This window comes from Vicia villosa, unplaced genomic scaffold (assembly GCF_029867415.1).
Source record: "Vicia villosa cultivar HV-30 ecotype Madison, WI unplaced genomic scaffold, Vvil1.0 ctg.000060F_1_1, whole genome shotgun sequence".
NCBI lineage: Eukaryota > Viridiplantae > Streptophyta > Magnoliopsida > Fabales > Fabaceae > Vicia > Vicia villosa.
The window spans coordinates 1175556-1202386 of NW_026704990.1; the positions used below are offsets into that span (position 1 = coordinate 1175556).

The 26831-nt window shown below is 35.1% G+C and overlaps 5 protein-coding genes across 5 annotated transcripts; 2 read left to right on the forward strand and 3 right to left on the reverse strand.

Moving 5' to 3' along the window:
- The first annotated feature begins 1625 nt into the window (after positions 1-1625).
- On the forward strand, positions 1626-2527 carry LOC131623301 (uncharacterized). The gene is made up of 3 exons (XM_058894300.1): positions 1626-1652; positions 1946-2261; positions 2352-2527. The coding sequence occupies exons 1-3, from the start codon at positions 1626-1628 to the stop codon at positions 2525-2527; spliced, it is 519 nt and encodes a 172-aa protein (XP_058750283.1).
- A 555-nt stretch (positions 2528-3082) lies between these two features.
- LOC131623354 (coatomer subunit zeta-2-like) lies at positions 3083-5462 on the forward strand. The gene is made up of 6 exons (XM_058894367.1): positions 3083-3199; positions 3663-3822; positions 4725-4872; positions 4950-5027; positions 5111-5195; positions 5322-5462. The coding sequence occupies exons 1-6, from the start codon at positions 3188-3190 to the stop codon at positions 5379-5381; spliced, it is 543 nt and encodes a 180-aa protein (XP_058750350.1). The 5' UTR covers positions 3083-3187; the 3' UTR covers positions 5382-5462.
- Positions 5463-8774: 3312 nt separating this feature from the next.
- LOC131623353 (disease resistance protein RPV1-like) lies at positions 8775-13855 on the reverse strand. The gene is made up of 4 exons (XM_058894366.1): positions 13260-13855; positions 11101-12166; positions 10688-10993; positions 8775-10375 (listed from the first exon to the last, which is right to left on the reverse strand). The coding sequence occupies exons 1-4, from the start codon at positions 13730-13732 to the stop codon at positions 8921-8923; spliced, it is 3300 nt and encodes a 1099-aa protein (XP_058750349.1). The 5' UTR covers positions 13733-13855; the 3' UTR covers positions 8775-8920.
- Positions 13856-15939: 2084 nt separating this feature from the next.
- LOC131623302 (disease resistance-like protein DSC1) lies at positions 15940-26249 on the reverse strand. The gene is made up of 9 exons (XM_058894301.1): positions 25705-26249; positions 25313-25606; positions 23767-25176; positions 20539-21023; positions 19284-20364; positions 18905-19207; positions 17224-18784; positions 16923-17146; positions 15940-16744 (listed from the first exon to the last, which is right to left on the reverse strand). Exons 1-9 carry the CDS (start codon positions 26242-26244, stop codon positions 16382-16384), a joined length of 6261 nt encoding a protein of 2086 aa, XP_058750284.1. The 5' UTR covers positions 26245-26249; the 3' UTR covers positions 15940-16381.
- Positions 26249-26632, reverse strand: LOC131623356 (disease resistance protein RLM3-like). The gene has a single exon (XM_058894368.1). The coding sequence runs from the start codon at positions 26630-26632 to the stop codon at positions 26267-26269; it is 366 nt and encodes a 121-aa protein (XP_058750351.1). The 3' UTR covers positions 26249-26266.
- Positions 26633-26831: the final 199 nt, after the last annotated feature.

Sequence of the window (26831 nt, forward strand, 5' to 3'; positions counted from 1 at the left end):
TTGAAACACAATATGACAGCTATCAACAATGATAGAGATCACTACTCTGGTAAACCTCCAATCTTCGTTGGAGACAAGTTTGATTATTGGAAGGATATAATGAAAAGTTTCTTCTTGGTTATGATGCAGACTTGTGGGATATGGTCATAGATGGCTATACACATCCCCTGAATGCAGATGGTACTAAGATGGGAAGAAATGATATGAGTGACCAACAAAATAAAGATAACAAAAATCATTACAGGTCAAGAACCATCATGTTGACTGTTATCTCATACACTGAGTATAAAAAGATAATAAATAGAGACTCTGCATAGTTTATATTTAATTCTCCTAGAATGAATCATGAAAGAAATGAACAAGTGAAAGAAACCAAGGCTCTGGCCTTAATTAAGAAGTATGAAGCCTTCAAAATGGAGGATGATGAAACTACTGAAGACATGTTCTCAAAGTTTCAAACACTTGTAGTTGGCTTAAAATTTCTAAACAAAGGCTACACTACTGCAAATCACGTAAATAAAAACATTAGAAGCTTACCAAAGAAGTGGAGGCCTATGGTGACCTCTCTTAAAGTGTCCAAGAATATGAACAGTATGATTCTGGAAGAGCTTGTTAGTTATTTAAGAAGTCATGAGACAGAGTTGGAAGAGAGGATACTTCATAGCTTTGAAGTATAAGGGCAAGTATGAAGAGACTAAAGCTCTTCAAGCTGAAGAAGATTATGACGAAGAGGACAAGGTGTCTCTATTGTCCAGAAGATTTAACCAGCTTTGGAAGCAAAGACAGAAGAATTTCATCGGTTGTAAAAGAACATGTCGACGTTCTAAGTCAACCTTTGGGCAGAAGAAGTCTATACCTGACAAAGAAGTTAGCTGTTTAGAATGCAAAGAGCCTGACCGTTACAAGAATGAGTGTCCCAGACTCATCAAAGAAAAGCCAACTTAAATATTTTGGGCTTGTTTGTTTCAGGTTTAAGTTTTTTTCAGATCTAAATAAATGGATTTTTTTCTTTGTATTTTAAAAAATAAATTTTATAAAATCGTTTTTCAAAATATTAATTTTTTAAAAAATTGAAATACTAATTTTGACATCCTATAACATAAACATACATTAATTGAAGATCAAAACATAGACGAAGTTACAATTTTTAAAAAAAATTGTACTTTAAAAATGATTTTTATGAAAAGCTATTTGAAATAGCTTCAAAATTAAGTGATTTTTTAAAATTTTGACATTCAAAATTTGTTCACTAAAATGATAAAATATCTAAAATGACATTTTAAGAAATAACTATTCAAACCAAAATTTCATTTGAAGCTTTTTATGAAAAGTTTATTTATAAATTTTTTTACACACAATTATGTTATACTATAAAAATCTTTTTTTTTTAAAAAAATCAAAACAAACAGGCCCTTTATATAGGGGATGGAAGTCAAATCATGGTGATGAATGAACCTTGTCTTAGGGGAAGAAGAGAAGGTTGTCTGATTGGACCCCAAAATCAATGTGCATATGATATTAGTGTTAAACATCTTATGTTGTCGTATAATAAGTGTTGGGATATGCGGGTGATAAGAGATCTTTTTTATTATGCATCTACAAAAGGTATTTCACGGGTTTCACTAATGGAGGAAGTAGCCGAAGATGGAATGGTTTGGAAAGAAGAGAAAATGGGGTGTACAATGTGCATTCTAGTTATAGAATGTAGAGGAGATCGCATATAAGGCAAGCTAATATTATCGAGGAGGATGATTGGTGTAGTTTGTGGAATGTGAAAGCCCTAGTTAGAGTCAAACATCTTTTATGGAGAATTTGTATAGGTTGTTTATCGATGCGTACCAGACTTCGTCAATACTCCGTCCCTTGCTTGTCAGTCTGTACGGTGTGTGAGAATAATAATGAAGATGAATGACATGTTTTCTTTGGTTGTGATGCGATTATTCAGTGTTGGCAGGCAACAAGTTTGTCAGATATCTTAGAACATCGATTGTATTCTTCTAGTGATGCTAAGTCCCTCATTCTTGATATATGTAGCTCAGGGGAGAGGAAGGTTGCAAGCAGATTTGCACTTATGATGAAAGTGATATGGAAGAATAAAAATAATCTTATTTGGCATAATGAGAAGGAGGAAGCAACCAAACTTGGTAGGATTGTGTTTCATAATTGGAAGGAATGGTCTATGGCCCAAGGAGATAAGGAAAGCGAGAATAATCATCATCACATCACTAGCTGGAATCCTCCATTAGAAGGGTGGTTAAAGTGTAATGTAAATGCGGGGTTTAATAATTACTATGGAGCTACCAATATGGGATGATGTGTGCGAGATAACATTATGAATTTTATTATTCCAGGTGTAGCTTGGGATCTTGGTACCCTATCCATTTTAGAAGCCGAAGCTTTGGCCCTCAAGGAGGCTATTTGCAGAGCTATAGCTTTGCACTTGAAAAATGTCATTTTCAAAAGTGACTCTCAACAGGTAGTTCAAGCTATCCATTCCAATCATAAGGTGATTCAGAATGTAGTTTAAGACCATCTCCAATGGTGCAACCCATTTTTAAGTTCTTTATGGGTCCCACCAGCCATATCATCTCAAAATAATTTATTTAATTTTTATTTAATTGGTGTAATTCTAATGGGTCCCACAACTTTACCTCATAAATTAATTTGATTGGGTACCGCAATTTTTTACTAGTTACATTGCAATGCAACTGTACTATGACATGACAAATTGTTTCAATATTTAATTATTATATTAATGTCCAGCTGGAAAACTCAAAGAAAAATACTACCATTGGAGATGCTCTAATTATTATGTCCATTAGAAGATTATTATTTGTTTTTTTCTAACTTGAAGATGAAGTTTATTAAACGCCAAGCGAATTCGATTGCCCATTTTCTTGCGAAGGCGGTCAATTCAGGCGTAGTACTATTAAATGATTCTCTCTTGTATTATACAAGAATTAAATAATAAAATGCATTGAGTTTGTTTTATTAAAAATAAATAAATCGATTTTTTTTAATTAAGTTTTGAAAATGAAAACTTTATTATAAATAAAAATAAAAATAAGCCCTGATATATATTAAAATTGTTCCTACTCACCAAATCAATTGTTCCTTTATTTCATATCGCAGATCTCCAAACTTCAAACGACAAAAAACACACACTGCATCTTTCTTCTCCCTGGACATGGCATCCAACGTAAGTCCCTTTCTCATCTTCTATATCATTTCAATCTATGTACTTCAATCCCAATGCAATAGCTAAGCATATAGATTTACTGCAAATATTTTGAGATTCTTGTCTGCTCTGATGGATCCGAAGATATATGGATCCTATTTCAGCTTATTCCAATAGATTTAGGAATTGGGTTTCCAAAAAGTTTTGGTTTTGTGTTTGTTTGTTGGTTGGATCGTCTCATCCCTTGATTTGGACTTTGAGATATCTGGTTTTCCTCATTTCAGATCCGTGTTAAGCACTTGTTCTCCCAGTGTTTATTTGTTAATGTTATGCTTTGGATAATAAACTTATATATATGTGAATTTTTGTTACTGTGTTTTCATCTAATTTTGTAAGATAAGTTTCAACTATTGAGATAATTGATTGATGATATGAGAAAGGGATTCATTTTTTTTGACATGTCTCCATGTTGTTACAATTGTAGGGCTTGTGTCCTTCGATTAAAAACATTCTTCTTTTAGATTCGGAAGGGAAGCGTGTGGCGGTCAAGTATTACTCAGATGATTGGCCAACAAACAGTTCAAAATTAGCTTTTGAGAAGTTTGTGTTCACCAAGACTGTTAAGACAAATGCGAGGACAGAAGGTAAGCAACAAAGTTTGAGAAATACTCATCATGCTATGAAGTCAATTATGTTTGTATTGTGTTCTAGTAGTAGTAGTGTAGTGCCTTTAGATAGATAATAAAATTAAGAATTTATGTGTCTTTTCATATTATGGATGAAAGTAGATCTGGTGGCTATCTCAGTTTACATCAGTTGATGTCTTGCATCAATATGTAAAACATTCGGTTATATTTTGAAACATTCTCATGAGCCAGCATCACTATCTGCTGCATAACTAGTTAAAAAATAGACTCGGCCATTCTTTACTAAAGTTCTGGATTCCTTTTTGACACCTTCAATATTAATGCTTACAGAAAACCTTTGTAACTTTCTTTGATGTAATGAAAAATTCCATTCAAGTTGGCAATATTCCATACTACCATACATGTAGTATTTTGTTGTGTCTTTTATATCTACTGATAAACGATAAGGTTGAAAAGTTCATAAGCCATTTACTAGTACTGATGGCCATATCATGTTCTACTGTTTTTCAACATATGAAGGGGACGTGAACTTTCCCGAAAACCCCAGGCATAATCAGTGTTATCAAATAATGGGGCCATGGCCGCTATGGCAGATATACATGGCGGTTTTTGGGCTCGCCGCAATGGTAAATATCGGTCGATATTGCGGGTTTTTCCTCCATAATCCGCTTTCATGGCGCCGCAAAACAGCCGGTATGGCGGGATTTTGGCTCCGCCAACAACAACACTGAGGCATAATTACGGGTTCTTTTGATTCCCTTTCGGGCAATCAAAGTGCTGTAAAAAGCACTAAATGACGGTATCTGGTGGTGTTATATTATAGAAAAACTTTTGTCAGCACTCATGGTTATCGGGTTTCTTTTAAAACTGATATATTGTTACAAACTTAACATCTGCAGCTGAGATAACACTGCTTGAGAACAATATCATTGTTTACAAATTTGTGCAAGACCTGCATTTCTTTGTCACTGGTGGTGATGATGAAAATGAGCTCATTTTGGCATCAGTTCTTCAAGGTTTCTTCGATGCAGTCACCCTTTTGCTGAGGTATTTATGGTTGTATTTTGCCATCCGAATTTAAAACCAGATGGGTCTCTCTACTCATCTTTGTGTTCCTTTTACAGGAGCAATGTTGACAAAGGTGAGGCACTTGAGAACTTGGATCTCATTCTTTTATGTCTTGACGAGATTGTTGATGGAGGGTATGTATATACTTATTATCCACAAATTGTGTTTCCAATGAAAGTTTGTTAGTTCTCTTAACAACATTTTTTTTTGCTTGAAGGATTATTCTTGAAACAAATGGACCTCTTATAGCCGAAAAAGTGACCTCCCATAACATGGATGCTGATGCCCCCTTATCAGAGCAGGTAACACAACTCTCTTTCAGCTTAGTTTCAGTCAGTTCTGTGTGCATTTTATTGATTTTTGCGACACAAATGCACAATGGCATGTTATTCCATCGTCAATCTGACATTGACTTTCTGATATTGCAGACACTAACTCAGGCTTGGGCTACAGCCAGAGACACTTTCACAAGAACTCTTCTAACATAATGCTCTCATGTGATGTACTTAAATGTGCTGCTTATATTTTAGTAGTTAAGTTTTTCTGTTAATGAGAGTTGTTTGATTTTATCCCTCCATTTTTAATTGGTATTTTTACTAAGATTTGGAATGCTTTCATGAATTCCAGTTATTGAGTTACTGTACCATTTTTCTTTGAAGGATCTTCCTTGATCCTTCTTCCGTACACCTGATATTATTTTTCCAATGTATGGAAGACCTTAAATTACTCTGATAATTTGGTTCCACATCATATATCATATACTAATGATGGCTATTGAATCCAATATCAAGATATCATTCCTCCATAGCTCAAAGCATAGTTTATGTGGAACCACCATGGAAGTTGTTGAGCTTTGAATTTTCAACTGGGTTCACATAATTAATCTCCCTAATGGCATATTGAGATCGAATAACACAATCATTCAATAGGAAATCCAAGTTTTTTGAAGGATATTTTTTTATAGCACCAACCACCAACAAACCGCTTTTTCCACCACTCACCACTATTTTCATATTAGAAGTTGTTCATAGTGGCTCTTAAAAACTTATCTATATCTCCTCTAGCTTGTCTCACATCTCCCATCTTTTGCTTGCAGATAATGTCGTCCTAGATCAAAAAGTCTCAATTCAGGTTTATTGTTAATATTTTAGATCATTTTAGTTGTGCTTCACACCTGAAGATCAGCCTTGTCAAGTTTCATGCTTTCTTCTCTCTTGATATACATCGATCCAAGTAGTGAGAGTCTTTACTTCTCAAAACGAAGAATTAACCAACCGCCAACATAAATTGATTCACAAACAAACAACCCCATGTGATAACGCACAATAAGTAATAAGTCTCTTTCGAACCAAATATTCCAACATCAAATAAATTAATTAATTAATTACGATGACTAATACAAATATTAAGTTGGCGCAAACACATATGAGACAATCTTAAAATTAAGGTAGATTTTGAGAAGGCCTATGATAAAGTCTCTTGGAATTTCCTTAGATTTATGATGTTAAAGATGGGATTTGGCATTAAGTGGATGAGATGGATGGATGTTCTGGTGTTTCATAGCAAGATGTCGGTTTTGGTGAATGGAAGTCCTACAAAGGAGTTTGAGGTAGAGAAAGGCTTGAGGCAAGGTGACCCATTGTCGCCTTTCCTTTTTGTTTTGGTGGTTGAGGGGTTAGCGGGCTTAGTGAGGAAGTCGATGGAGATTGGTGAGTTTAATGGCATTAATATCAATGGGGAGTGTGGGGTGGATATCCTTCAATTTGCGGATGATACTCTTTTGGTGGGGGAGGGTTCTTGGAGACAAGTGTGGGCTTTCAAGGCGGTGCTAAGGGCGTTTGAACTTGTTTCGGGGTTGGGCATAAACTATCATAAGAGTAAATTGATCGGTTACAATGTTAGCAAGAATTTTTTGGATGCGGCATCTTATGTTCTTTCGTGTAAGTTGGAAGAGGGGATGTTCTCTTTTCTTGGAATTATGGTGGGGTGTAATCCGAGAAAGGTTAACACGTGGAAACCGCTTGTATCAAAATTAAAGAAGCGTCTTATGGGTTGGAAGAATCGGTATCTTAGTTTGGGCGGTAGAATTACTCTTTTGAAATCGGTTATTTGTTCTTTATCCATCTTTACTATGTCATTTTATAAGATGCCGGCAACGGTGGCTAAGGAAATTTCTAGTATACAAGGTAACTTCTTGTGGGGAGGAGGTATGGAGGAAAAAAGGAGGATTAGTTGGGTTAGTTGGAAGAATGTTTGTCTTCCGGTGGATAAAGGGGGTCTTGGCATTAAAAATATTTCGGATTTTAATTTGGCTCTTTTGAATAAATGGAGATGGAGAATCTTAAGAGGTGAGGATGTGCTTTGGCTCAATTTGTTAAAAGCAAAATATGGTGATCTAAACATGAAGATCTTATGTGGAGGTACTTTTCCTTCTTCCTCTCTTTCTTCTTTTTCTTCTTTTTCTTCTCCTTCTTTTGGTTCCGTTTGGTGGAGGGATTTGGTGTCTATTGGAGGGAGGGGGGTTTACGGGGAGAGAGATCCTATGGAGTCTTTTTGTCGGTTTAGAGTTAGGAATGGGTTTTCTACTCCGTTTTGGGAAGCCTCATGGTTGGATTCTTGTTGTTTAAAGAAGGTTTTTCCTTGTTTGTTTGAGGTGTCGGGGTTGAAGAGAGTGGCGGTGGCGGGCATGGGAGGATGGGTTGATGGAGTGTGGTCGTGGGGGAATTTAGGGATCAATCCGTTGGATTTGAGCGCTCATAATTTGGTTTCGGATTTGGCTTCTTTGGGGGTTTTGTTGGAAGGCCGCGGTCCGGGTAGTGGGGAGTCCGATACCGTGGAGTGGATGGCCGAAGCGGATGGTGTCTTTTCCGTTGCTTCTTGTTATAAGTTTTTTGCCGGGTTCCGTATTCCGTTTGGTCCTTCAAATAAATTTGATGGGGCATTGAGCTTGATATGGAAAATGGAAGTTCCTTTTAAAATTAAGGCTTTTGGGTGGAGGGTCTTGGTTAATAGACTACCTACAAAGGATTTATTGCTTCGGAAAGGTATTACTTTTTCGGGAGATTTTTCCAAGTGTGTTTTTTGTGGTGTTCATCCGGAAAGTATGATGCACTCTTTCTTTTTGTGTCCTTCGGTTGCTTTGGTTTGGTCTTCAATGGCTAGGTGGATAGGCAAACCTTATGGTGGGATGGAGGAGAATTGTTTGGGTGGTTTTTTGGATTGGTTGTCCTTTTGTAAAATGAAGAAAGTTAAAGAAGGTAAATTAGGAGTAGTTTGGTTAGCAACTTTATGGTCTCTTTGGTTGTATAGAAATGGTGTGTGTTTTCGGAATGAGGTGTGGAATGTGGATAATACTATTTGGAGCATCAAGGTTTTGGTGTGGAAGTGGGCTTTTATAGGAGATATTACTCATCCTATTTGTGGCTTCTACGAATTCAACAAAGATCCTTTGTTCTTTATTTCGTAGTGTCAAATCGGTTTGTAATCTCTTGTTGATTTTTTTGTGAGGGATTTCTTCCGCTCTTTTGATGTAAACAGGTGTTGAGAACCCTTAGTTCTCTTTTTAATACAACTTGCTTACTCAAAAAAAAAAAAAAAAAAAAACTTAAAATTTTAAACCTGCCGATCTCAATAGATTTGAAGACAATGTGAAAATCAAAAGATTAGGACACCAACCCTACATACTTCACAGTTTTGTTTTAACAAGTAGACCTAAGTAATCCTAGTGCAATCATCGATATTGGTTATAGGGTTTATTGAAGGCATAAAATCTAAAAGAAAACTGAGACTTACCAAGAAGAAGTGAAAATAGAAACATATCAGAATATGTCAAAGAAAAAGTGTTTGTTGGTTTCTCTAATTAACTAGAGAAAGATCTCAACTTTTCTACTTCATATTGGTTGAGTTGAAACAATCTACCTTCTGACATATTGATGGATATCATACAAACGTGTCTGACTCAATAGAATAAAAAAGAATTAGCAAACAATAGTAAAGAGACCACACTCTTCTCATTATATGTTCCAATTCACTTTGACTGGAGTTTCACTGCATTATACAAATCTGATTTCATGTCCGCACTCAAATTTATTTTGTTTAAAAGCCTTGGCAACTCTGTTGATAAGATTGGGGAAATACCACATTCTTTTATATTGAAGAAGCCATCATGTTCCTTCATATCATTTGTAAGGAAAAATTCAAATGAAACATTCCTTTTACCATAACCGAGTATGCTGTGAGAATAGTACAGATCATACCACACAAAAACATGATCCATGCTTAAATTTGTAATAGGTTCACTATACCACTTATTCACAATTCCCACCCTATTGCCATCTTCTCTGTAACATTTACATTGAATTTTAGCACCACTACCATCCTCATTCTTCATTCTATTGGATGGAGAAATAACCACCCAGAAAATGAATCCCAAGGAGTAATATATGTCAGGAAATCCAATAGTTATTTTGGAGTCTGATGTTCGGTATTTGAACTGGCATGGAACTTCGCTTCCTGGTAAGCAAACCACTGCACTGTTATAATTGTAGCTGTGGGCATCCAAACTGTATTGCCTTACTAATATGTTGTGAAATGCAACGCTCTGCATTGTTAATATGACATCTTCCACAACCCAGTTGAATGAAGGTCGATTCAAATTCATCATCATGTCATTCTTGAATGAAATGTATTTCTCCTTTCCTTTTATCTTTTCTGCAAAAGTTTTCAAACTGGATACAGTGACCAATGAAGTGCAGTTTTCAGCACGAAACTCTTTGATTTCTGGAGGAAGCTCTGGGAGAGAATGAAGCTTTCTGCAATTGTCTAAGCATAAAATCTCTAACTCTGAAAGAAACTTGATGCTTGAAGGTAGCGTCTCCAAACTACTTCCATCTAGTCTTAACTCATACAATGACGATAAAGAATTGATGTTTGTAGGGAGTTCAACCAAGTTACCACAATCTTTTAAATATAGTATTTTCAATGATTCCAAGCCATCAAATATGCCTTCTAAGTTCGATTTAGTTGCTATATCACAGTTAGAAAGTCGAAGTTCAGTAAGTAATCTGAGACAAGACAACTCATTCGGTAGATTTGTGAGTTTTAAACCTTCTAAGTTGAGCCACAGAAGATTGCTCATACCACTAATTGTAGAATGCAATATTTCAACTCCTGTATTGCTTAAATCCAAACTTTCAATTGAATCAGAGGACAATGAAAGTTCCTTCAGGCTTGAACATCCGTAGACATTGATCTTTTGTAGAGATTTTAAATGTTTCTCACTCACGAGACTTTGCAGATTTGTGCACCTATCAAGCAATAGAGTAACAAGCGTGTCCTTAGAAAAAATAGAAGGTTGAATTTCACACAAACTTTCACAGCCTGAAAGGTACAACGATCTGAGTTTTGACGCCTCAGACAAATCAGGGAGGTTGGTCAAATGTTTGCACTCACTTAGGTCGATTGCCTCTAAATTCACAAGTTCCTGTAACAATTCAAACAACAGAAGTATGTCACAATATAATTTCTTTTCATATAAATTCAAATACTCATTTCCTATAAGCTAAGGAAGCTAAATAGTATGAATACGCTTTTAACGAAACTTAACGACTGTTTTCTAACCATTCAACCATGCATGATTTTGATCTACTTTGTTTTTTTAAAATTATTTTTAAGATGCAAAATGCAGTTACCGCCCACATCCCCCATGTTTCGTCATGCATTTACATTTTTTTATCCACACAAAACAGCAAGTCTTATAAATTAAAAGCTTTTTAAGTGTGCATAGAATATGCACCTGTATCCCGTGCCAGAGATACTCTACATTGCTATGCGGCAAGCGAATCTCAACAAGAAACTCAGCACAAAAATGATCTGGAAGACACTTGAAAGGGTATCCATTCCACTCAAGGTATCTAAGTTTATCAGAAAATTGCTTAATGCCTTGATCAGAATGATTCAAGGTAGCCAATCTCTTCTTACCCAAGGGTACATATAGTCTAAGAAATCGTAAATCAACCATCATGTCAAATACGTCGGCTTTGACATATAAATTTGATTTTTGAGACAAATCGAATATTATGCCTTCCACAACATCAGCCCCCTGAGTAAAAAAAAGATCAATATCTTAAACAAAAGAAGCTAGTAATCGATAGAAAACCAGTTATAATAAAACTATGAACACGCATTAAAAATATTAGCACCTTTTACCTTTTTATATTTAAGTACATCGCGAACTTCTTCAATATCCCTCAATCGGCTACGCTTTCCTTGGTCATTACGAACTATATCAAAAGCCATTTGTTGTAGTAAGTCGTGAACTTGTATTGTATTACTAATTGAAATAGTTATAAGAGCTTTATCTTCAAGTATTTCTATCCCACTAGTAGCGCTCAAACCACATGCATCTAGTATCTTTGTGGCGAAATTTTTACTTTCACCTTCATAAAAGAATGCAATGTCTAGAAAAATTTCCTTCTCACGCTTTGTTAATCCACTATAGCTCACTTGTAGCACTTTTTGAATTTCATCCATGCATTCTCTTTTGTCCTTCAAATAATCCAATTCAGATTTCCAAAATTTAGGACTTCTAGAATGAAAATGAGAACCTAAAACTTTCAAAGCTAATGGAACTCCTCCTGCATATTCAACAGCCCTTTCCAAAAGACCCTCGTAACCCTTTTGCGGACAGCTTTGCTTGAAGGCTTCAAATATAAAAAGATTTAAAGATTCTTCGAAGTTCCAGTTTTTAACCTCGTGTATAGCATCAACTCTTCCCCTGAGTGTGTGCCTGTCTCTTGTTGTGATAATGAGTCTACTGTTTGGTCCAAGTTCATCAAGTTCTCCACACAAATAATCTAATTGTGCAGCATTACTGACATTATCAAGTACAATGAAAACTTTTCTACCACTGAGCCTCCTCTTAATGAATGTGTCTCCAATAACATCTGATGCAGTAATCTGTCTCTTTAGTAGCTCGCTAAAAATATTATTACGTACTTGTGTTAGTCCGAGCTTTTCTGATTCTTCTTTTACCTTTTCCATGAAGCATACACTGTCATATTTTGCAATGTTTTTCACAAACATGAGTCTTGCTATGGTTGTCTTTCCTATGCCACCCATACCCCATATTCCAATTCTTGAAACTTTTTTCAGTAATAAATCAACATGTTTACTGTTTTCATCAATTTGAATGCCTTTCAAGACCTTAGGATACATCAGGGTCAACTTCTGCCAAACATCTCTCACAATATTCTCGATGACATGAGAATCATCCCTAACCAAAAATAGAGATAAATAGTATGTAAGTTATAACAATGTGAAATAAAAAACTAAAATAAACAAATCATGTTGGAGGAACATTTTATTTTTGTAAGTTTGATCTTGGTTATACTTAAAGATGAATGTTTTTAATGGGTTTTCTTAGAATTGTGGTTGGACCTAACTTAACCCTACAAAACCGGCTTATAAAATGAGGATCACTTATAAACATATGTTCGGACCATATATTGTCCAATGTGGAACTTTTAACACGTTTCTATTAATGAAGTTTTGGATTTGGTGAGAAGGAGACGTATTGGTTGTTTCTTGTTGAAAGTGGACAGTTTTTTGCTACCAACATCTAATTTCTTTCATGTTCAATTAGAAAGAGCAAGGCAGTCTCAAGTTCTTTGAGGCCCTATGTAGGTTAGTCATGATTTAATCATAAAAAAATAATTAGAGGCTCTATTTAACCAAATGGCCTTATTTGAGTTCAGTGTAATTGTGAAAATTTTGAGGCCTATGCGGTAGCCCGCCTTACACGCCCTCAAAGACGGCCCTGAGAAAGAGGTAATCTTTATGTAAGGGCGGGTGTATCTCTTTACTTACTTTCTTTTGATAAGGCACCAAGAAGGTGATTCCCGAGATTGTTTGGATACAAAGTCATTTTCATGGGAAGGTTTGCTGATAGGAGGATGATGTGTTGGGTAAATTGAAATAAAATGTGCTAACCAAAATTTCATCATCAAAATGCAATATAGGGAGTTGTAGATCTGGATAATGCAGTTCTATTAATGAATCATGGTAAAAGTAACTGATGATAGTTGTTAAGGGAAATAAAGGAATTATGATTTTACAACCCATCAAGAATTGAATAATTGATTTTTAATTTAACATAAAAGATATGATTTTAGATGTGTTTTTTCACAGTGATTTGGCTTTTTACTTAGTTTTCTTTAATTTCCAATTTCATTTACAACAAACCCTAAATAACAAATTCAATAATTCTACAATCTAACTGGATTTTTAATATCTTTGAAAACTAAAATAAACATAGAAATCATATAAAAAGAAGTTCAAAAAAACTTGTAAAATGAAATCTTAGTTACTTGAAAGTAGATGAATCCCATCCAGAAATATTAGCAGCTTCTCTGAGTGCAGCTTTCCAACCCAACACTTTCTCTTCATGAGATTCATCATTCCTAATCTGTCTCTCATATTTTGCAAATGCTCTCTCATAACTCTCTTTCTGATGACGAATATGTGATGGATCTACTCTATAAAACACTGGTATAACTACTTGACCGTTATTTTTTCTACATTCAAGTATTTGAACAAGTTCATCTAAACACCACTTCGAGGAAGCATAGTTTTCTGAAAACACAACGATAGACACAGTTGAATGTTGAATTGCTTTGACGAGTTCACACCAAACTTGATCTCCTTTTTGAAGTTTGTAGTCAATGTATGTTTCGATTTTTTCTTTCTTGAGTGCATCGTAGAGATGGCTTGTCAAGGTTTCACGGGTATCTTCACCTCTAAAGCTAATGAACACATCGTTCTTTTTGTGAGAGCTTGACATTTTCGGATACCTTTTTCTTGCTGTAATGGATTGGGATTATTTACACACAGTATAGTTGCATTGTACTATACAGTATACAGATATTCAGATAAGGGTCAACGCAGCCTTAATCATGCTTGGATAGATACCATAGCTAACTAGATATTTTGTCAAATTACATAATGTTTTGACATTTTCCCAAAGTTTAACTATTATAGTTAAATTTCTATTTTCTAATTTTATTTTTTATTAATAGCAAAAGAAAAGAGTAATAAATAAATTAAAGATATAAATATATTGAGAAAATAAAATTAATTTTCTATAAGAATGGTTTTCTAGGAGGTCGATAGATTGTGCGAAATAAATGTTTTTGAGTCCAAACTAGACAGGAGGTTACTTTGGTCGGCCCGAGAGACCTGTGGTCGATAGATTGTTTGAAGGAGATTTTCTATTCCACCCCATACTTTTTTCTACGTACAGCGCGAAATTTTTTAAATGTCCCTTAAAATCGAAAGTATATTTCCAGTACGCATCAAAATTTGATAAACTATACATTACAATCAAAATTTAATTTTCAGTTTTGACCCGAAGAAGTAATTTCGGTTTTATGCTACACAGAAACCAGAAAAACATCGTTGAATAACACCAATATCACAAACTCAAAATACAATTCATAACATAAACTTAGAGTGTGTTTGGATGGAGTATTTTAATGAGGGAAAATAATGTTTTGAGGAAATTTAAAATGATTTGACCAAAATCCATTGTTTGGATACAAAAATGAAGAATTGTTAAAATGATGGAAATTTATGGAGTATTTCATCTAAGTTAAATTTAATCATTTTGAAATGACACCAAAAACCAAAGAATTTGAAATTCCTTTCATGTTCCATAGAATGTATTTGTTATTATTATTTCTTCAAAATTTACAAATTGGTCCTCATATTTTTCAAAATTATAAAATTGACCCCAATTTTTTTTTAAAAATTGCAAATTGGTCCTTAATAAGTTTTAAATTTTACAATTTGGTCCTTCAAATTTTTAAAAATTACAAATTAGTCCCTACTTTTTCATTTTTTAATTTGGTCCAAAAAATTTAAATTTTATACAAAATGACACCAAAAATCTAACAATAAATTATCTTAATACTCCATCCAAACAAAACAATTTAAAAATGAATGGATTTGAATTGAATCATTTGAATTGCTTTGAATTTTAAATTACTTTAAAATTTCTAATTACCCCATCCAAACACACTCTTAGGAAATAATTAAGGATTTTAACATAAATTAAACATTACAAATCAACGTCCACGTTGCAACATCATGATAATATTATCCACCGATCTTGAAATAGTCGCATCTAACTCGATCGGAACTTTCTCCTCAAAACTAGTAAAAGTATTCCACATAGCACGTATATCAGCATCGTTCTTCAGCTCACGGTTGATGAACACAAGCTTCTCATCTTTACCTTAAATTCCACTTGAGCTCATTTTGATATGATGAACCACTAAAATGAAGATTTAGAATGGAAAAATGGAAGGATTTTTGACAAGTTCTAAGAAAAGAAGAAGAAATGGTTTGATCATAGTTGACTATGCTGGTTACTATTTTAAGCATTATGAATTTTCCATAATAATGGAAACATACTTTCAGTTATATATGAAATGATAAGGTGGCAGAAAAAATCAATATTTCCTCTTTAAAAACCAGAAACATAATACTGGTACAGAACCGGTAGTATATCTATTCTACAACACACACACCCTGTAATAGAAGCGGGAGGTTGACGGTTGCTTAGACATATCCTAAAATTATCAAAGAGAATTTTAGAGAGGTCTTTGGTGAAGATATCAACAATCTGGTGCCGAGAAAGAACATGAACATGGAAGAGGAAGGCATGGTGATTGACAAAGGGAGACGCAATGCGATAAGGTGGGAGGGCTACGGTTGCTGAACGCAGTAGTGAGTGGCGGGGCAGAACTGGAGGAGGAGTTACGAATGGCAGTGCTGGAGGAGGATCTGCAACGACATCGGCGGTGCTAAAGGTGTTTGGATCTTAACCTCAACTAGTATCATGTAAAATATTGAGATCAACCTGGTGAGAAGAACGCTACAAAGGAGACTATATATTATATAGTCTACTTAGTGTTATTCTCACACGTTAATCTCAATATCTTATAAATAGGATTTGAGAGATCAATACGACCGCCTTTTGAATTGGAATTTACTTTTGAGTTCTCCGTATTCGAGCGACGACACAAGATTCAGAAAAACATGGAAATCTTCTGTTAAACAAAAGTTGAAAAGCATGTCCAGAGTTATTATTTGTGTGCAGTTTAACTCACTCTCATAAAGTTTAGTATATATTAAACAAAAGTTGGAATGGATTGGTTAAAACTTAAAAGCGGTTAAACCAATGACCAGGTAGTGTTGCTAATTGAATATCCGGATAGGTTTTTAAAAACATTGCTACTTATCTATTTTACAGAATGTAATGAAATGATTCATCTAATTCCAAAAACAGCATCTGTGTTTATTGTTTAAACTTCAACATAAGGTAAAACTCAGTCAAAACTCATACAAAGAAAACTAAACCATATTGAAAGTGATAAATTGTACTGCACTGAAGTTCCCAACATTTAGTTCACTAGAATAAACGAGCGTATTATGTAGGGACAAGGAAATGTGCTTCTTCTTGACTGTTGATCCAGAGTAGAGGCATTGCAATTGCAAGAATCAGGAAAGAAAGTCCACAGACAAATTTGCAGTTTGTCTTTTGAAGTGGCTTCTCTGCATAAACAATTTGTAGATCTTTTCTACTCTCAGGAACATCTTCACAAGGCTTTTGCATATCAGAATTATCGAGAATGTCATTCGTTGATGAGAATGACTCTAGTCCATCTTGAAACTGCACATCATCGCCACATGAGCTTCCATTCTCGTTGCTATCATAGTTGACATGATGAGCAATAACATTTGGAGTGTCGAAAATTTGAATACTGTCAACATTGACATGAGGGCTTGATCTCTGACCACAATAAAGGATACACGAATTTAAGAAATCATCAAGTTTCAATTAACAAAAAGGAATGGTAATTTAACTCGATATACTGCCTTAACAGAAATGAACACTAATTTGATGGATAATAAGAGGATGATTGGGATATAATTAGCCGGGATAAAGAGATCAAAGATGTAAGCATTACCTTAATTTCTTTACTCATAGACAATTCTACATCAGAACTTCCTCCGGTAGAATCTTCCTCCTTCTCGAATTGTTTTCGTTTGTTGGAAGAAGATTCAGTTTCATCTCCGGACTTCAAAGAAGTACTATTATGAAGAATCTCAGATTTTATCATTTCTTTGGAATTATCATCATCTTCCAAATTTTCTTTCTCTTGATGATTGTCATGTGCGGTATCATTAGAGACTATAGAAAAAGAAACCGTGAGTTTGATAAAGAAGAACAAAGGGATGAAATAATGGAGTTATAAAAAAGTTTCATACCGGTTAGACAGTCCGACTCTTGGTTCTGTATGTCAGTGCCTTCCTTGTCGTCGCCTATCTCATTTGATTCAGTGTCAATGCGTTCTTCCTTACCATAGCCTTCAACTGATCTCTCAAATTCGATTTGCTGATACAAGTCTAATTCTAAGCCCTTGTCTATATTCCCTGTGCCTAAAACCCTTTTACTTTCTGAGTAGTAAATTGGACAAACCCCACACTCTTTGATACTTAAAAGGCCACCAAGTTCTCTGCGGCTACTTGTATAAGTAGTAATGCAGAATTTAAAAGAAACCTTTCTTTCATTCCTTCTGAGTATGCTGTCAGAGTGGTATGGATCATACCATACAAAAACATGATCCATGTTCAAATTTGTAATCGCATTATGATTCCACTTAGACTTAGGCCCCACCTTCCTCCCCCCATCTTCCGAATAACATTGACATACAATTCCAACAAAGTATCCATGCTTTTGTGTTATGTTAGATGGAGTAACAACAACTGAGAAAATGAAGCCCACCGAGTTGGAAACATCGATAGTTATGGAGGAATATATGGTAGATCGGTGTTTGAACTGACGTGGAACTCTGCATCCTGGCAGACAAACCTCGGCGCTGTTATAGTTGTAGCCGTGGGTTTGGTCTCCGTACTCTCTCACTAATACATTGTGAAAGGCAGCACTTTTCATTGTGAACATGGCATCTTCCGCAATGCGGGCAATGGAGGGTCCATCCAATTCCATCTTAATGCTATTCTTAAACGAAATGTATTTTTTCTGTCCAATCATGTTTACTGAAAAAGTCTTCAAAGTGGAAACTGTCTTTAACGAGGTGCAGTTGTCGGCCTGAAACTCTTTGATGCTTGAAGGAAGCTCTGGCAGACATCGAAGCTTACTACAGTTATCTAAAGACTGAACTTTTAGCTCTGAGAGGTCCTTGATGCTAGCAGGCAACTCCTCCAAACTGCTTCCATCTAGTCTTAATTCATGCAATGATGATAAGGAACTAATGTTTACAGGGAGTTCAAACAAGTTACAGCAGTATTTCAAGTGTAGTAATGTTAATGATCCCAGACCATAAAAAATGGTTTCTAACTTTGATTTAGTTACTGCACTGCACTCAGAAACCCGAAGTTCAGTAAGTGATCTCAAGTGAGACAACTCAATCGGTAGAATTGTTAGATTTAAACCTTCTAGATTCAACGAATAAAGCCTGTTCATACCACCGACTGATGGGTGCAATATTTCGATTCCTGTACTGCTCAAATCCAACTTTTTTATTGAATCCGAGGACAGCGAAAATTCCTTAATACATGAGCAATCTTTGACACTGAAGTTCTCTAGAGATTTTAAATGCTTCTCACCCATAAGACTTTGCAATTTTGTGCACCCATCCAGTAGCAAAGTATCAAGTGTGTCCTTAGAAAAAGCAGAAGCCCGGACTTCACATAAGTTTTCACAACCGGAAAGGAGCAGCTGTCTGAGTTTTGACGCCCTAGACAAATCAGGGAGGTTGATCAACTGCTTGCTCTCACTTAGGTCCACTACCTCTAAATTCACAAGCTCCTGTAATATAAGTCAAACGGACACTTCAAATTTTATGCACATTTTCAAAAAATTTATTTAAATTGGTCTCTGAAGCATCCATTCATTTTCACACCATGCAAGGCAAGTATACTCACGCACCTGGATCCCGAACCAAAGATGTTCAATATTGCTGTGTGGCAAGCAAATCTGAATCAGCTGCTCAGCACAAAAAGGTTGTGGGAGAAACTTCAAGGGATACCCGTTCCACTCAAGGTATGTCAATTTGGTAAAAAACGGCTTAATATTTATAGGAAGATGCACATTGGCCAATTTCTTCTTACCTTTAGGAACATGGAATTTAAGAAATCTTAATTTAGTCATCAATTTAAATGTGTAAGCTTGAACTTCTAAATCTAGTTTTTGAGACAAATCAAATAGTACTCCTTCGACTGCATCAATGCCCTGACAAATTGAAACAAGTCACTACTACATAAATCAATTGTAACTTTTTATTTAGAAAATGTAACACCCCGCATACCTTGTTATTTCCAAGTACACCACAGATGTCTTTAGCTTCCTTGAGTCGGCTACGCTTTCCTCGATCATTATATTCTTGTTGGACTATGCCAAATGCCATCTTTTGTAGTAAGCCTTGAATCTGTATCCTATTGCTGTTTGAAATGGATATAAGAGCTCTATCTTCTAGGATTTCTACTCCATTAGTAGCATTGAAACCAAAGGCATTTAGTATCCTTGTGACGAAGTCTTTGTTTTCATCTTTGAAAAAGAATGCAATGTCTAGAAACATTTCTTTCTCTTGCCAAGATAATCCATTATAGCTTAGCTTTAGCATATTTTGAATATAGGGAAAGGCTTCTCCTTTGTTCTCATAATAGTTCAACTCAGATTCCCAAAATTCTGGTTTTCTGGAATAAAAATGCGAACCCAAAACTTTTAAAGCTAATGGAACACCTCCTGCATATTCAACTGCCCTTTCTGAAATACGCTCGTAACCCTTTTTTGGATGGCTTTGCCGGAAGGCTCCTAAGCTAAAAAGCTTTAGAGAGTCTTTAAGCTCCCATGGTGTGACCTCATATATCTCGTCAATTCTTCCACTAAGAATATCTTTGTTTCTCGTTGTGATAATGACTCTACTGTTATGTCCAAGGTCGTCAAGTTCTCCACACAAATCATCTAATTGCATAGCATCATCAACATCATCAAGTACAATGAAACTTTTTTTACCACTCAGCCTCCTCTTGGTGAATGTGCCTTGTCCATGAACATCAGACGCAGTAATCTCTTGCTTCAGTAGCTCACTAAGAAGCTTATTACGAACATACAGTTGTCCAAACTTTTTTGATTGTTCACTTACATTTTCCAAGAAACATACATTATCATAATGGGCAAAGTTCTTGGCAAACATCTGTTTGGCCATGGTTGTCTTTCCTATTCCACTCATGCCCCAAATTCCGAATATTGGTGTTGTTTTCAGTAATAATTCAATATGTTCATTGTTTTCATCAACTTTAACATGGTTTTTCAGTTCATTAGGATACATGAGGGACAACTTCTGCAAAACATCCTCCACAACATATTGGATGACTTGATAATTATCGCTAGATAAAAAGAAGAAAAAACAAATAAACGAAAAATGTCTATCATATCATGTTCATCACACAAATTCAACATAAAATATATAAGAGTATATAACTACATACAGTTTGAAAAGTTTATAGAAAATAAGAATGAATATATGAGTTTAGAGGAATTAGATTAAATTAAATAGTTACCTATATTTGGTAGAGTCCCATCCAGATATATTAGCGGCCAAAGTGAGAGCATCTTTCCATTCAGACACTTTGTCTAGATGGGATTTACCGTTGTTGGCGAATTCTCTCTGGTATTTAGCGAATGCTATCTGATAACTCTCTTTCTGATGAAGTACATGTGAAGGATCTACTCCACAGAACACAGGTATGACAACCTGTCCATGAAGTTCTCTGCAGTGGAGTATGTGGAGGAGTTCATCCAAGCACCACTTTGAGGTTGCATAGTTTTCCGAGAAAACTACAATAGACACATGTGAGCCCTGGATTGCTTTGGCAAGAGAAGGTCCAACTCCAACCTCATCTCCTTTGTTAAGACTATAATCAATGTATGTATTAATGTTTTTATCTGTAAGAGCTTGATGAAGCTGGGCAGTGAAGTTTTTACGTGTGTCCTCTCCCCGAAAGCTAATGAATACATCGTACTCTTTGTCTGAAGAATGCATATTTCAGATAATCAATCAGTTATCTCCACTTTTTCTTTCTCTTAGTTTCTCTTTGGAGGGGTTCATAGATATGATTAAACAGAAACAAATAGACAATAGTAGTACTATATATCTATGAATTTTAGGAAGGTGGATGTCAATGTATATCACCAGCAGCCAACTATATTTAATCAGTAATCTTGACAAGTTGGGGGTGGAGGGGTTGGTGAAGTGGTTAGTCAACAATAGTTTAATTGAATATATAAAATAAATACGTGTTTAGACAAGGACACCAAAGAAATCATAGATTATAAAATGGAAAAGAAAGGGAAATCATCAAAATTGAGTCTTTGCATTCACACATATATATTCTTGTTAAAGCTATTTCAAGTTTGTTTGTAGTCTCTAGGTTGGATGTAATGTCTTTTGGAGTATTTGGATCCAATGACCGCATATGTGGTTAATATTGAATGCAGTCAATTCGAACCGACAACATCTCATTTCCGTTTATTCATCTTTAAAGGCCGAATTCCAACAATTAGGCTATTTGATCAAAATCATCAGTTGGTATTCTAAGATGTGGAAGAAGGTCGACATTTGAAGTCAAAATTTTTAATAATTGTAAATTCGTGAATTGGATGTTACATGTGCCACTTGTAAGAAGTTGATATCATATAAACTAATTGTTTAACATGAAGAATATCTCTATGAAAGTCAATTTTACCATTTTGAAATATGATATCATTTCTTGTACGTCAAGTTTTTTAAATAATTATTATGATGAGAGTCATGATGAATTTGAGAGTTCTAACTTCTACCAACGAGTTTGAATAAACTTTCATAACTAGTTCTATCAATGTTCATTTTAAACAATCGCTTCATCTAATGTCAAAAATACAAGTTGTACTTGCATATAAGAAATAAGAAGTCTGCAGTTTCTACATCATAACTGTAGAGAGCACCTCGGTATCATATACATTCCCCTTCAACTCATGTTGTCCCTTGTTGCAATATTATTATAGCTTATAAGTCACTAATGACTTAGCAGAAGGTATGAAGGGATACCAAATGAAGTTTTTCAATAAGGTTCAATGTAGGCATCTTTATATGATACATCACCATTTACAGATTCTGCCCAAATGAGTTCATCAATATTATTATCAAAAGACAAGTTAATCTTCAAAATGTCTTCAACAATTTGAGGAGTCAAAATGGATAAGTCATGAGGAATGTTCCAGTTGATGTCTTGAATAATTGAATCGACCTTAGTAGTTTGTATAAATTGAATAACTACTGGAAATACTAGATGTAAATCTTTAATTTTATATTCCAATCAATTGTTAGTCCATAAATCAATGTCCTTTTCATTACCAGTTTATCATCTACTATATGTTTCTCCAAGAATGTTTAATGATAGGGCATATTGACGAAGAAATATGATGCATGATTAATTTTTTGTATCTGGAGTATCTACTAATAAGAGCATAGAAAACCATTGATTATTGATGGTAACAATTTTTAACAAAAGGGATAAATAAACATCTTCGTTTATTAACTTAATATCTCATATACCAATACCTCTTTCAGACGAAGGTGAGTAAATAACCTTTCAAAATGTAGTAATTAGCTTTTGATTGACTATGCTACATGTCCATACAAAATTTTTGATGCAAGAATCCAATTTGTTAAGAAGATTGATTAGTCATTCATAAAACTTAAGATTATACATAAGCGTTCTTATATGACTGAATGGATCAATTGAACCATATTCATCATAGAAAGAAGGCGTCCCTTCCAGATAGCTTGCTTGGTCAATACTCTATCTACTATGATGTGAAGATGATGAGTTTTAGACTTGACTTTGAATATATGAACTCCAAGATAGTTAAATGGCGTTCGTCCTACAGTAAGTCCAAACATGTCTATAACGTGCCTTAACATAGATCCAGAGCTACCTCTACCATAAAACTTACACTTAGTTGGATTGATGTGTTGACTAGAATTCCAATCATATTCTCGAAGGAGATGGTTAATGACTAAAGCATTTTTTGGTAGCTTTGTAGAATATCATAATGTTTGTACTTATTTGTCTCATATGTTGAATCAATTATCAATACGATAGAAAATGTGTCCAAAATATATCTCGAACAATTTTTCCATCCACACACACTCTGCGTCTAGATACATAATGATGCCCATCAAACAGTTTCAACAATTGGGCCCCTTATTGTCTTGTTGTTTTTTAGACAAATATTGTACACTTGTTTAATATTTGACCCCAATAAGAAATGCCCTTTTCAAGTTTTTCTTCAAAAAGCCAACAACTCCAACGTCACTCCATGTATCCAAAACGAACTTCTTATTCTTTTTATATTTAAAAAGAAAGCAAACAAGATTTTATTAATCTAGATGTTCATAGTACAGGTAATACCAGATTATAAACAATGTCATGTTCTTTAATTCAACATTCAATTTAACATGTATTACAGCAGTTAAATCAGTAGCAATTTCCTTCTCTCTATTTCAGCAGGTCTCCATCAAGTCCAATATGCAGGAGTCGTTCAAGTGAATACCTGTTCATAGACAGAGTTACTACAGTAGCAGACAATGCATGAGTGTGTAAACTAAATTTTGTTTCCAAGTTATATTAATAAAATGATTGCTAGGAACATTATGTACCTCAAGTCTTCACTTTCACCTGCTTCTTAATTTTTTTGTTGGAGGAACTGTATTTTCTTGATCATCAGATTCAAAAATCAAAGTGATTTATCCAATGAAAACCACACTCGACTATCATTACTTCATTATATAGCCTTTCATCAATGAAGAACCTAAACGTAAGCTTTGGATTGTAACAACGGGTGCTTATTTCTTCAACTGCTTCCATTATCTGCTTGCATCTTGCTGGATCATACCATAAAATCAAATGATTGGACATCATGTACATTGAATTATCATCATAAACAGATAGCGTACTGGGGAAATCGGTTCTTTTGAAACTTGTTATATAGAACCTTTCACCAGAACTATTGTCCAAGCAGCACTCACATCCAAAATCTACACCACTTCCCACATTGCCTTGGGAAAGAACCAAGTAGTAGGCAAAACCCAACAAATTGGGAGGAACCTCAAGAGTGAAAGAAGCTTGTGTAGAATGGTAACTCGACACAATTTTCATGCCAGGCATAGCCGGTAAGAAGTACTCGATAATATCATTATCATCATCGTCATCATCATCATCATCATCTAAAGATGTATCTTTATTTTCTGAATTTAGTCTTGCTCCAAGTTTAATCCCAGCAATAGCATCTTTCAGAAGTGTTCGATATGAATGTGGATCCAATTCTATGCAGTTAAGGAGCATAAAACCACGCTTGGGTTTGTCAGATGGTTCATTAGTTGAACTAAACACTTCCTCAAGAGATTCACATTCCCAGACAATGAAATATGGAATGAACTGTGAAAGTGCAGGTATAGATTGAAGCATATTACAATGGAAAACATCAAGACGCTTGAGTCGGGGAAGATACTTAAGGGTTTCAGGCAAGCTTCGAATGGCGATACCGGCTAGTGATAAAGACTCTAATGATGATAGTAAGGAGATATTGTCTGGGATTTCAGACAAGATAGAAACATGGTCAATGAATAAATCTTTTACACTCAGGAAGGCAGGGCTAGGAAGTAATTTACGTAAAGTGATGGACAGGTCACGTTCACCTTTCAGTAGACTCTCACCCACAAGGCAAATAGAAATGGCGAAGTTTTCAGGAAGATCCACAAGACTATCACTGATGGGATAAGTAAAGCTTTCAAGATTTTTGAAATGCAATATTGACGATGGAAGTTCATTCACACACCACTTTGGTAAAGCCAAAGAAGACAAACAATCAACAGAAGCAAATGGGACTGAGAGTTCTTGGAGATTGATGCAATATGTGGCATCAAAGTCAAGGAGGGCTGGTGAACAAGTGTTACTAGAAAGAGTCTTAAGCGACGTGCATTGAATCATCAACAATCTTTCAAGCTTTTGGAGAAGGAAAATTGATGAATCCACTTCAGGCAAGCTTGCACAACCAGTGAGCATGACTTCTTTTAGATTTGGAGAACCAGATACATTTGGACACTGTATCAGCTTTTTGGAGTAACTGAGATCAAGTATCTCTAAATTTGGCAAATTCTGTAACAATATACAGTTGGTCAAACAAGTCAGTACGTTTTCTTAAATTATAAAGTTTTCAGTTTTTGGTATCTTTTCCCATTAAAAAATACTTAAATTTTTACAAAAACAGGAAAATAAGTTGGATTGTGCATACCAGTATTCCATTCCAAAGTTTTTCTAAATGGCTGTCTCGCAAGGAAAACTTCACAAGCATTTCAGGACAAAAGCTTGGAGGCAGAGAGTTACAAGGATAGCCATCCCATAGAAAATATCTCAAATTTTCTGGCAATAAGGCAAGGCCACTAGGAAGTCTTATAGATTTAATTTCTTTGTGGTCTCGAATGGCAAGTAGTCTTAGGTTTGGCATCTTTGCAAATGCTTTGGGGCTTAAATTTATGTGTGTACATTCCGTAGCATCTAAGAATATAGCTTCAACTATCTCAGTTCCCTGAAAAATAAAAATATGTCAGTGTTCCGATAGTAAGTTGCATTTTATGTATAGTAAACATAAGTTTAGGAAGGCAAGTCAGGGTATCATTTTCTTACTCTATTATTTTTCAATACATCACATACTTCTTTACGATCATACAATCTACTGCGTTGTCCGGGGTGCTTAAGACATTCTTCACGAACAACTTGTTTTCCCATTTCGTGTATCAAGTCATGCATTTGTATGCAATTTTGAAAGTCAACTCTTATAAGAGCCTTGTCTAAAAGACGTCTCATCCCTATTTCTGCATACAAACCACACTCATTTAATATTTTTGTTATCATATCCCTTTTATGTCCTTTGAAAAACAATGCAATGTCCAGAAATATGCTTTTCTCTTTATCATCCAATTCGTCATAACTCCATCTCAATATCCTGTCAATTTCTGTATTGGGAGTTTCCTTCAGTTTATCTAGTGCACAGTTCCATTCTATTTCATTTTTGCAACAAAGAAGCGATCCCAAAATTTTTAGAGCTAAAGGGTTGCCTTGGGCATAATCAATTGCTCTTTTTGAGAGCTCCACATATCCCAACTCAGGCAAGACTTTGTCAAAAGCATTCAAGCTGAATAGCTGGAGGGAGCTTTGGGAGTTCATCTTCTTAACTTGATGAATTTTGTCAACTCCATAATTTGGTAGAAGGTTCAATTTGGTAGAACACAGGAATAACAATAGCGTTGTTCTGTTCAATTTTGTGACACTCCATAATTTCAACAAGTTCGTTTAAACACCAGGTTGAAGATGCATAGTCATCGGAGAAGACAACGAGAAAGAGAGTGGATTGTTTGATTGCTTTCACAAGTTCTTCCCAAACGTCGTTTCCTTTTTGGATCTTGTAGTCTATGTATGTCTGGAAAGAGGTTCTGCATAAAGCTTCGTAAAGATGGCTAGTGAAGCCAGCACGAGTGTTATCGCCTCTAAAGTTGATGAAAACATCGTGTTTTTTCAGAGGTACTGTAGCAGTGGCGCGAGAGGAAGAAGCCATGGCTGTATTGTATACAGTGAATGCTGAAGAGACTTTTTTGTTAAGGCTTGCGTTTTCAATCTTTGTACTTTTCGTTAATCATTTTTTTATTTCGATAACACGCTGAAGAAAGATGGAAAAGTGGAACAACACTATTTTTTTTGGATATAGACATGTAGTCAGTCAATCGCAAACTTCATTTAGTAAGTACAGTACATCA

Excerpts from the sequence above, each read along its gene's own strand:
- LOC131623301 (XM_058894300.1), top strand. The coding sequence starts at position 1,626 with ATGGAGGAAGTAGCCGAAGATGGAATG. Across the intron at positions 1,653-1,945 it reads AAGTAGCCGAAGATGGAATG|TGTTGGCAGGCAACAAGTTT; the intron begins GTTTGGAAAGAA and ends GCGATTATTCAG. Across the intron at positions 2,262-2,351 it reads ATTAGAAGGGTGGTTAAAGT|GTGTAGCTTGGGATCTTGGT; the intron begins GTAATGTAAATG and ends TTATTATTCCAG.
- LOC131623354 (XM_058894367.1), top strand. Across the intron at positions 5,028-5,110 it reads GACGAGATTGTTGATGGAGG|GATTATTCTTGAAACAAATG; the intron begins GTATGTATATAC and ends TTTTGCTTGAAG. Across the intron at positions 5,196-5,321 it reads ATGCCCCCTTATCAGAGCAG|ACACTAACTCAGGCTTGGGC; the intron begins GTAACACAACTC and ends CTGATATTGCAG.
- LOC131623353 (XM_058894366.1), bottom strand. The coding sequence starts at position 13,732 with ATGTCAAGCTCTCACAAAAAGAACGATGTGTTCATTAGCTTTAGAGGT. Across the intron at positions 12,167-13,259 it reads TGGGATTCATCTACTTTCAA|GGATGATTCTCATGTCATCG; the intron begins GTAACTAAGATT and ends ATTTTTGGTTAG. Across the intron at positions 10,994-11,100 it reads ATGTACTTAAATATAAAAAG|GGGGCTGATGTTGTGGAAGG; the intron begins GTAAAAGGTGCT and ends TTTTTTACTCAG.
- LOC131623302 (XM_058894301.1), bottom strand. The coding sequence starts at position 26,244 with ATGAACTCCCAAAGCTCCCTCCAGCTATTCAGCTTGAATGCTTTTGAC. Across the intron at positions 19,208-19,283 it reads GTGTACTTGGAAATAACAAG|GGCATTGATGCAGTCGAAGG; the intron begins GTATGCGGGGTG and ends TCAATTTGTCAG. Across the intron at positions 16,745-16,922 it reads CTATGAGTAAAGAAATTAAG|AGATCAAGCCCTCATGTCAA; the intron begins GTAATGCTTACA and ends TATTGTGGTCAG.
- LOC131623356 (XM_058894368.1), bottom strand. The coding sequence starts at position 26,632 with ATGGCTTCTTCCTCTCGCGCCACTGCTACAGTACCTCTGAAAAAACAC.